Raw genomic sequence first — 11,262 nt, 5'->3', positions numbered from 1 at the left:
CCAACTTCTCAAGTATTGTTAGAAACTAAAAACCCTGTCCAAATCCAGGAGTCAAACTTTCCATAGAGAAAGACCTATGGAAAACCTAGGGCAAAACTCAAGAGAAAAGGAATTCCCTTCTGGAAATCATATGCCTTGCTTCTAATATTCATAAATCCACATAATTAGATTCCCCCACTTAATCTTTTCTCTTCTGACTTCTTCCTTTTCCTGACTAGTTGGCAGAGCCTGACGATCCCCTGGGGGAAGGGGGGCATGGTTCTAGAATGATTCATGGGACTAAGAATGGTCTCAGTTGCATTCCCTGCCTCAGTCTACCAGAGAAGAAAACAGTTTTCAAGACTGGATGGCTTAGGAAAGAACTCACAAGTGTGTCTGCAGTTCCAAGCCTGTTCACTTACACACCTCCAGAAGATAGAAAAGGGGCCTGCTGGGGGGTTTGCTGAGCCCCCAATACTTTCATCAATGCAATCAAAAAGGTTAAGGACTCCTTGAAATAATGACTTGCATGAATTACACTAAACACATGAGTTTACAAAAAATACCAACAACACTGAAATTACAGCTCTTATGGTTGTTGGGACATCCCAGGATGTCCTGCTTAGAGTCTAGAACAGAAACAGGATGAAAGAAAATCAAAGTGAGTGCAGACACCCAAACATACCCCAAGTCCACAGGCAAGGACAGCTTACTTAGATGTTCTAGAGTTTAAACACATGAGAACAGGATGGTGCAGCAGGAAGAAGTATATGAATTGTCCCTCACTGACACTCTGTCTCTCATTTCTTCTCAGGCCTCCATATCCAAGAAAAAATGTCGAGTGATGATAAAAATAAGCCCAGTGAGCCCAAGATCTGTGATCCCAGATGTGAACAAAAGTGTGAGGCCAAATGCCAGCCCAGTTGTCTAAGGAAGCTACTGCAACGCTGCTCTGACAAGTGTACACGGGAAAAGTGCCCACCACCACCAAAGTGTCCCCCATGTCCCCCATGTCCCCCGCCATGCCCTGCACCATGTTCCCCACCAACTGCCCCACTGTGCCCCCCACTGTGCTCCCCATCATGTCCACCACCATGCCCCCCTGTGGTATGTTGTAAGACTTGCCCTCCCAAGTGCCCCTTCTCATGCCCACCCCCAGAGTGAGGCACCATGGACAACACCAACACCCCCACTACCACTGGCCTCCATTACCACCTACAACCTTGTGGGGCTAGAAGCAAAACCATGAACTGACAAGTAAACCCGTTCCTCTGCTGTGCAAGACTTCTGCTGCCTTAGAGGATTTGCTTTGTCTTGTGGTGGTTGTTACATAGCACTATGCCAAGAAGCAGTCCTTGGCAGTGAGATCTTCGAGGACTCCACAGCCTCTGCCTGTCACTTAGAGGAAGGTGCCTTTCCAGAGAATGCCAAGCCCTGCTAGAGCAAAGTCTGAGTGGTTCTTAAATGTGATCGTGTCTGGGAAAGTATGTAACTCCAAATAACAAGACATGGGGAGTGTGTGTGTGTGTGTGTGTGTGTGTGTGTGTGTGTGTGTGTGTGTGTGTTTGTGTGAGGGGGGGGGGAGATTGGTCAAAGTTCTAGAAAAGTTTGAGTCAACATTCCACCCATCTGCCATTAGTCCTGCTGCATAGCAGAGGGGCTCTGACAGACTGCCTGTGTTTAAACTCTAGCTCCACCTCCTAATGGCACTGTGACTTTACATCAGTTGCTTTACTTACTCATGCCTCAGTTTCCTTCACTGTCCCATAGGGAAGATGGTACAAACAGCACTGTTGTTACCATGCTATTTGAAGACCTAGGGTAGGCAGAGACAAATGTCAGGTGTTTAGTGTACTGGAGCACAGCAGACAGTGGGTGAAGAGGCAGTCCATTGTTCACCGGAGCATCATTACTCCATACTTCTGCTCTAAGTAGACTCTAGTTCTTCTGAGCATAGCACTCAGGTTCTCAGGTGCCCCTGCAGACATGACTAAAACAAGAAGGGTTTGTATGCTGTATTATCTACCTCACTTTGATATTAAAATTCAATAACATGACTCCCCAATGAAGAATATGTGGGACCTTTCTTTTTACAACATGTGAATCTATAAGATTTCAGAATTAAAACTCAGGTACAAAAATTAGATATGCATGTGGGAGGGCACCAGTTAGGAAAAGCATTCGCAGCTGATATTTAGTGAAGATTTTACAAGGATTTAGAGAGTCCAGACAAACTAAACAAACTCACAAGGAGGAATGTATTGGCTTGTATTGCTGGGATAGATACTACAGTGGGATACAGAACTAAAGAGAACTATAGCATCCAAGAACCTCAGAGCCCATGTGCATGGACTCACCCACAGTTTTACATGTCCCTCCCTCTCAGTGTGTGCCCCACTCTCTGGTGCACTCCAGGTGCACAGATCTAGTTGGTGAGATGGTCAGACAGGAGATGCTCCTCTTACCTCCAGGCAAGCACCTGTTTTCCTAGAAGGTCATGAGCTTACTCCTGCAGCCAGGCAGCTGACAGCTTTGTCACACAGGTCAAACCACCTGTGCATTGTAAGAGCCCACAACATTTACATGGAAATATGTTGGGGATTCTCTATAGTAGGAGTAAGAGATCATGAAAGAGGTTGACCCAAGAATGGCTCACCATGTCAATACCTCCCCATCCTCCAAGGGTGTTGAGAAAACGGTTCAGAACAGTCAAAGACAAATACAGATAGCCCAAAAAATGCCTGAAAAAAGGCACCAGGAGCAACTTCTGATTGAACCCCTATACTCATTATAGATATACTTCTAGGAGACAAAGCTAGACAAGGGCTTCAGGGCACTATTTTCTCAGTTTCCAGATGTAAAAACTAATACTTTCTCTGAAATGAAGAAGCCTGAGTCTCAGAGTCTCCTGGCAGGATCTTGTCCCAAAATTCCTATGTTCTTATACCACTGCTGGACATCAGAAACTTCTGGAAACCCTTGTGAGGTTACAGGAAGGACTGTGATCAGCTGTTGATCGCAAGAGGAAAAGCACCTCACCTCAGAAGCAATCAAAGGGAAGGGGGAGGCTGAAATAGAATGAGATGACCTTCTGCATCTAAATTTTGACTATAATAAATCCCTGGAACTTGTTAATGTGTCATTATTGGTCACCCTTTTAGAAAACATTGCAAACATGGTAATAGATGTCAAAAGCATGAAATACCTCAACAATTTGCCCTTGTGCATTCAACTCAGATACATTAGACAAAAATAACTATGAAGGTGGGAGTGGAAGCTAGGTAAATCAAAGCAATTATCACAGTGTAACTCAGAAAAAAGATGTAAATATCTAACGAGATTTGATTAAATTTAGACTTGTTACTTGATGGCGCACTGCTCAGCCACTGAACCTATACTGAAGAAGGGTGGGAGCTATAGATCAGTGGTAGAACACTTCAGCATATCCAAAACCTTGTGTCTGCTGACCAACATGAAAAATAATTAAAAGGAAATAGTAAGACCTCAGCTTGCATGAAGCAAGTATTTTTGACACAAAACCACTATGAATAATAATAGAAGAAAATGCATTCCTGTCCTCACCGTTTTAGTATAATGGGGATATAAATAACTATCTTATTGCTTTCTGAATTTTCATTAACCTGCACTTATTTGTTGTATAATAGAATAAAAATAATCATAAAATAATAATCAGTACTTCAAGGACTGCCAGAGTCTCTGATAGGCCTTGGAAGGGCACATGCACATTGCAGAGCCAAGTTCACTTTCAGCACACGGCCTTCCAAGTGGCGCCATTGGAAAATAGGCCAGGAGTTGAAGCCTCAGTTTCTAGAACCCCACGTGCCATCTAGGAGGAAGCCAGGTCTAAGAACAAGAAAATGTCTATTGCCAGCTTAGTAGTTGTATCTTCCATGTAAATGAAACTGAAGATAGACATCTTAATGGTTACCTTCCAACAAAGAGTTAGATCAAAGGCAGTTCTGGGGAAGAAGACCAGAATGTGATGAGGGTGCCAGAGCTCCACAGAATGCTGTAATTACTCCCAGCTCCCATGGCAGCCACCAAGGCTCTGCCTTAAATGGTTATACAAATAAGCAACATCCCAAGTGGGAGATCATCAATCTGTGCAGTGCCAGATAGAGAGGGCTTACATAAAATGAGGTGGGCAGGGCTAAGCGCTCTTTCTTCCTGGCAAAGCAGTTCTAAGGGTCTGTTCAGAGAGTCTCAAAGCAGATGCCACCACAGATCCCTAGCACTGGCAAGCTTTGAAAATCCAGGCTAGCTAGGATGCCCTTGTGCTGGAGGAAAGGTTGCAGGCTACCTGTCATCTGCTATATGAACTAGTACAATGGAGGGAGGCAGAGAGAAGGAAAGGATGAAAAATACCTATTAAGACAATGCAATTGGGGGTCTTCCCCTCTGCTCCATTTGCCAGCTGGGCTCATGGAGGAACCAAAGGAGACTTTCACATCACTATCAGAGCTGGAATGGCATTCCCAGGTGAGGAACCACTGAATCAAAACTACTGTGAGTTAGCTGGGTTGTCAGGAGATTTCTAACCCCAATTTAGGGCCACATGAGGCAGGCCCCAACTCAAAGTGGAAAAAAATGGAAGACTAACAGCAAATCTAAGCAGTTTGAGGACATCATTTCTCCCCATGTCTGTCAGTGGCTCTTTTCCTGGGGCTCCTGCCTCCCTGAAGGTGAAGGCATGCACATTTGAACATTTTCTCGCATCTGTTAAGAACCACAGGCTGGTGTGTACATGTGCTGTCTTCTTGAAGCTCATGAAGCTCTGGTTAAAAAAAAAAAAAAAAAAAAAAAAAAAAAAAAACAAGAACAAAAACAGTCTGCTTTTTCATGTCCATTGCCCAAGACATGAACTTACCATATGACCTGGAACAGGGCCCAAATGATTTTACACCTCACTTTCATCATCTAAAAATTACAGTTGATAGTTAGGTCTGCATTGCCTGTTAAAATCACATGCTGGAGCTAAAACAAGGAAGTGAAGTCAGGTGTTCTCCTATGTCCCTCTGGCCCAAAGGGCCTGTGATTTACACCTTTGGCCTGTCTGATTCAGACTCCCTGTGTGGGTGACATGAAGAGAAGGGAAGAGAAGTATAGTGTTCTCTCCACAAGAGATTCATAAGCTCAGTAAACTCCAGGGGCACCTACGAGCCAGCAAACAGGATGAGCCACATTCTATACTTTTCAGCGTTATCAGACCCATTGCCCTGTAATATGCAGGTGAATGAATCAAAGGAGTCTGGGAACTTTTATGATCTACACAAAGGAGATTGTTATTTGATGGGAATGGAGGAAAAACAATGATCTGCATTACCTGAGTCTCTCTGTCTAATTACATCCCAGCTCCCAATAATAACAGGTCCAGAAGTTGAGATTCTCAGATACCCTTCAAATCAGATCAGCACTAGTCTTACTAGAGGACTGAACATAGTCAGGGAAACTAGTCATCCTAAGATTTGGGGTGGGGCAATCTCCTCAAAGATATCCAAGCCTCATTACTAACTAACAGGGCCACTGAGGTTGGTTTTTGAGAGACTCAGATACTCCAAACCTCCTACTTTTCACCAAGGAGATGATAGATCATCTAAGGTCACTCGGCCATCTTTCTCAGACCCTGCTACATGCAGAGAACAGAAGACTCAGTCTTCTAAACAAGGAGAAGGGAACCACATACATGTGACCAAACACTTAGAAACACCCAGAAGTACCTGGGTTTACTGTTCCTTCTCACATTTATAGTATCATGTATAGCATCACAGAATGCGAAGGTTGGAATGAACCCTTCTAAGAGTCTGCTTTCCTAATGATGGCTGGAGGCCAGAGAGCATCAAGTGACTGGTCAGACTCTGTTAAGGACAGAGACAGTACTAAATTGTCTACACATCACAGTGAATAGAAAAGTAAAGTCAAAGGTTAGGTAAAGGATGTAGAACGGAGAGCTGGAAAATCATGGAAGGATCCACGGAAAAAAATGAGTCCTGAGCCAATAGTCAATACAGGCCTTTATATAGGTATTATGAGGGTACAACGTGTTACTGTATATTCTGAATTATTCTCAAAAGGAATTTGTGAATAGGATTTTTGGTTTCTCACAAAAAAGGGAAATTAAATCTCTAAGGGATTGCCATTAATCTGATACTGCACATGTTCTATGTGGTAGAGTCACTCCTGGACCCTGAGCATAGTTGTCCCATGGATCTTTAAGCCTCCTTTACTGAAAGAAGGTCTTGGTCGAGTGTGTTGATAGGACAAGTGATGGGATCTTCTTAAACAAAGGAACTAGAAGAAGTTGCCGTTACTTCATCTGAGCCTTCACTCCTTCAGAGTTCCCAAGAGCTTTCAGATAGTGAGAAGTATTAGTTTCTTAGCACTTCCGTCACACATTACAGTTAATTTAGTAGAACAAAACATCAAAAACGTATTGCAGCTCTCAAAGTCAGAAGTCTATGGTCTGTCTTAGCTACTTTTCTCCTGATGTGATAAAACACCATGACTGAAAGCAACTTGGAAAGAGTTTATTTTAGTTCACACTCCCAGACACCAGTCCATCACTGCAGGAGGATGGGGCAGCAGCTCAAGTCAGGGAGCTGGAGGCAGGAACGATGCAGAGACCATGGAGAAACCACCGCTTACTGACTGGCTCCTTGTGGCATGTTCAGTTTGCTTTCTTATACAACTTAGGACCACCTGTCCAGGGGTGACACTGTCCCTCCATACAGCTGGGCCCACCCACATCAGTCAATAATCAAGAAAATACCTGATAGGCCAATACTTGTAGGCCAATCTATGGGGGCATTTTTTCAATTGATAGTCCTCTTCCCAGATAGCTCAAGTTTGTGTCTAGTTGACAAATAAGAAAAATGACAGGTGGTCTCAGTGGACTAAACTCAGAGTGACCAGCCAGGCTACATTGCTTTAGGGAGCCTCCTTGAGAGCATTTCTTTGGCTTTTCCAGCTTCCACAGATACCATCTTTTTTTCATGTTCTTCCATCTTCTTTGCCGACAACAGCCAGTGTGGTCTTACACAGTATATTCATGTTTCTTCCCCCTCTGCTCTTTCAAGGATCCTTGTTGTTTATATTGCACCCTTCCTTGGATAACCCAAGATAATCTCTCTGTTTTGAAGTAGACTGATCAGCAACTGAGTTTCCATCTCCTATCTAATTGTCTTTTGCCACACAACCTAACAGTCTACTGATTAAGTAGAATGTCTTTGGCAAGTCAGTATCCATCCACCTCAGGAGGACTTTGCTATCAGTGTCAAGAATGATCGCAAATTAATTCAATGGCAGGTAGGGAGGCCTTTTGGAGAAGCTGAACCCAGGGATCTATCCAAATGAGCTATCCACCACCATAAGAATATGATCTTGCCTCTGCATTTTTCTTCACATTGCTGTTTAGTTTCCTGGAGCTTATCCAAAATCACAGAAATGCATGTGGCATGAACAAAGTCATCTCACAAATCATGTTTAGAAACTTGCAGGAATCTCCACCATATCCTCTCCCCTAATCCCTCATCCATGCCAAGCCTAGGATGGCTTCTCCTTTCATCCCACTAGATCTCAGTGCTTCAAAAACCTTCTAAGACTCTGCTTTCAAACCTACCTGAAAATGCCCTTCCTCTAGCCTCTGCCCCCAAGATCAACAAAGGGGACTTTTTCTGGCACGTAACTGCTGACCTTTGTTCATCTCCATCAGTGTGAGTCGCTAAAAGAGCAAGGTTGTGCCTAGCAGAAAGAATAAATTAAAAAACTCAGAAGTTGCTAGGTTCTTGCTTCCTACAATACAATAGAGTTTTCTTTGCCTCTTAAACAACATTCCACAGAAAAGACAAAAAAAAAAAAAAAAAAAAAGGAGAGAGAGATAAAGGAGGGGAGAAAAGAAACAGAAGGAGGAGATTAAAAATGAAGGGGAATGGAATGGGAATGAGTAGAGCCTTCCCATTCTACAGCTAACCCTCAAAGACTTTGTCTTTTCAGAGACATTCAACATTCATCAGTATTCCAAATCCCCTCCTCCTCTTCCTTCTCCTCCTCTTCCTCCCTGCTTTCCATTACCATGCCTGGGCTGTGCTGAAGTTACACCAGTCCTTTAGGCAACAGTCATAAAACCAAAATTTCCACCTGTGTTCCCTCACTTCTTCAAAGTATTTGATGGGATCTGGCTCAGTTGGGAACATCCTTGCCATGTAAGCAAGGGGACCTAAGTTTGAATTCAGCATTCACATAAAAAGCCAAGTATGGCTGTGGGTACCTATACCTCCATCACTGGAGAGCAGAGCAAGTGGACCGTGGGAGCTCAAGAGTCAGCCAGCATACCTGAAATGGGAAACTTCAGCCAGAGACCTTGTCTCAAGAAAAGGAGTTAAAGAAAATAAAGGATGCCATGCATCTTCCTCTGGCTTCCACATGGCTGCATACTCATGTCTGTGCACTATACAACACACAATAAAAGTTTTTTTGATGTATCAAGTATCCCAATCCTGTTTTAACATTTAGAGATATTCCTGATGTCTGCTAATTACTTCTCAGGAAATGAACTACATCTGCTTCTTCAAGACCTTAACCCCAAGGTAAGGGGAGCACCATCAGTTTTTAAAAGTTGTTTTTATTTTATGTGTATGTGTGTTTGCCTAAATGTATGTATGAGTACTACATGTGTACAGTGCCTGCAGAGTTGGGAAGAAGGCACAGGATCCCCTGGAATTGGAGTTATGGAATAGTTATAAACTGTCATCTGGATGCTTGGAACAGAACCTTCTGCAAGAGCAGTCGTGTTCTAACCATTGGCCCAAAAATATTATCATTTTTAAAGTTACTGAAATTTAGTCAACATTAGCAAATAAAATAAGTTCACCATTTTAGGGACTCTAGAGTAGTGGTTCTCAACTACTCACAACTCCTTGGGGAGTCTAATGACCCTTTCATAGGGATCCCCTAAGACCATTAGAAAACACAGATATTTACATTACAATTCATAATCATATCAAAATCACAGTTATGAAGCAGAATTGAAAATAATTTCATGGTTGGAGGCCACCAGAATATGAGGAATTGTATTAGAGGGTTGCAGAATTAGCAAGATTTATTTTTTGCTTTTTTTTTTAGATTTATTTATTGTGTATACAGAAGAGGGTGCCATATATCATTACAGATGGTTGTGAACCACCATGTGGTTGCTGAGAATTGAACTCAGGACCTCTGGAAGAGCAGTCGGTGTTCTTAACCTCTAAGCCATCTCTCCAGCCTGAGAAAGATTTATATAACCACTGCTCTACACTCCTATTATGAATATTATTTCCCCTAAATGTTAATATTTAATTGAATAAATGACTGTCTTTCATTTTCTATTAAAAGTCATCACTTTACTGGGCTCCACACTTCACATTCTTCATTGAGTCTTGTTGAAGTTTAGGTAATCCTGCTCTTTCTCGCTCTCTGTCTCTGTCTCACTCTGTCTCTCTCTCTCCATCTCTGTCTCTCTCTCTTTCTCTCTGCTGCTGCTGCTGCTCCATCTTCAGGAGGCCTGTTCTGCTTCTACCTTGGATTGTACATTCTACTGGATTTTTTTAAACAGATGGCTATTTCTTGTGCCATTTCTTTACAGCTTAAGGATCCTATGCACTCTGTTTTGTGTATTTTACACTAATTTTCAAAAGAATTATTTTAACAGAAGAGAAAGAAAAAAATTCTATGGTGGGACTGAGACTTGTAAGTAGATCTTCCTCTACCTCACAGCTGTCTGTCTTGTATACCCACCCTTTCATTCCTTCACTGATGCCTATCCCCTACTAATAATCATTTATCTTCTCTGGTCTTCCAGTTATCACATATGTGATTTTGTCACAGGTTAGAACTTCAAACCCAGAATAATATAACAGCAACACTAAGTGTGTGTGTGTGTGTGTGTGTGTGTGTGTGTGTGTGTGTGTGTGTATGTGTGTGTGTGTGTGTGTATCACAAACATAAATATTATGGGAGTTCATAAGGAAGTAAATTCTTGCTGGGTGGTGGTGGTGCATGCCTTTAAGCACTTGGCAAACAGAGATAGGCAGATCTCTGTGAGTTCAAGGACAGGCTCCAAAGTTACATGGAAAAACCCTGTCTTGAAAAACTAGAAGAAGAAGAGGAGGAGGAGGAGGAGGAGGAGGAGGAGGAGGAGGAGGAGGAGGAAGAAGAAGAAGAAGAAGAAGAAGAAGAAGAAGAAGAAGAAGAAGAAGAAGAAGAAGAAGAAGAAGAAGGAGAAGAAGAAGAAGGAGAAGAAGAAGAAGAAGAAATAAATTCCTTTCTAGTTTACAGTGACCAGGGAAGACTCTTGAAAGCTGGTAGACTTGAGTGGAGCTTGAAGACTGCCAGATTTCAACAGGTCCATTTCTTCTCTTTTCCCATTCACCATATTACCTGACTCAAAAACAAGAAATTACTCTAATTTTCCTCAGGACTTTATACAGGAAAAAAGTTCATGTCTGCCTAGGACACTGTGGGGCCTCAACTTAGAACCCTAAGCTAAGGAGAGCCATTTTCCTTGGGTCTGACTTCCATGCCTATTTCCAAGCCAAGACCAGTGTCTGCCTCACTGTATAGAGCCAAGCCTTGAGCTAGTCTAGACAAAATAAATGAAGGGTTTTTTTTTTCTTCGTGCAGGAACATCCAGTGGAAATGTTTAAAATAAACCATACAAGTCCTCAACTCAGGCAGACCCCAGGCCTTGGGCGTAGATTCTTCCTACTAGCAAAGATGAGATGAGCAAGGTTGATCTTATCTCTCACCACATCCTGAACTAGTTTGAGTAGACAAGGGACCTCAGTCCTGGTTGAACAGACAGATAACATTTTATGAACATTCTTTTCCTACTGCCTCTAATGAAAGAGTTCTGAGTAGAGCCCCTCCCTGCTGAGGTCTGGTGAGAACCCAGAGGCCAAAATGAAGGCTGATTAACAGGCATCACAGCAGTGACTCAAACTGTTCATGATTTCAAATGAAGCTTGTTATGGTGACTCCACAATTAGGACTTTAGCCCACGTGGCCCACCAGTCCTTCAGCAGGTCATACCAAGCACTATATAAAAGTCCTCACCTTCCTAGACTTCACAATCCACATCCTTCGTTGAATCTTGTTGAAGATCAGGTAAGCATTCTCTCTGTCTCTTTCTGTCTCTCTGTCTCTGTTTCTCTGTCTCTGTTTCTCTGTCTCTGTTTCTCTCTCTGTTTCTCTCTCTCTCTCTCTCTCTCTCTCTCTCTCTCTCTCTCTCCC

The 11,262-nt window shown here is 42.8% G+C and overlaps 1 protein-coding gene across 1 annotated transcript; it reads left to right on the top strand.

Annotated features, from left to right (window-relative positions):
* Positions 1-813: 813 nt before the first annotated feature.
* On the top strand, positions 814-1,143 carry Lelp1 (late cornified envelope like proline rich 1). The gene has a single exon (XM_036191341.1). The coding sequence runs from the start codon at positions 814-816 to the stop codon at positions 1,141-1,143; it is 330 nt and encodes a 109-aa protein (XP_036047234.1).
* The last annotated feature ends 10,119 nt before the right edge of the window (positions 1,144-11,262 follow it).

This window comes from Onychomys torridus, chromosome 6, assembly GCF_903995425.1.
Source record: "Onychomys torridus chromosome 6, mOncTor1.1, whole genome shotgun sequence".
NCBI lineage: Eukaryota > Metazoa > Chordata > Mammalia > Rodentia > Cricetidae > Onychomys > Onychomys torridus.
The sequence above is the reverse complement of the archived record's forward strand: the minus strand, read 5'-3'. Positions and strand labels throughout refer to the sequence as shown.

Excerpts from the sequence above, each read along its gene's own strand:
- Lelp1 (XM_036191341.1), top strand. The coding sequence starts at position 814 with ATGTCGAGTGATGATAAAAATAAGCCCAGTGAGCCCAAGATCTGTGAT.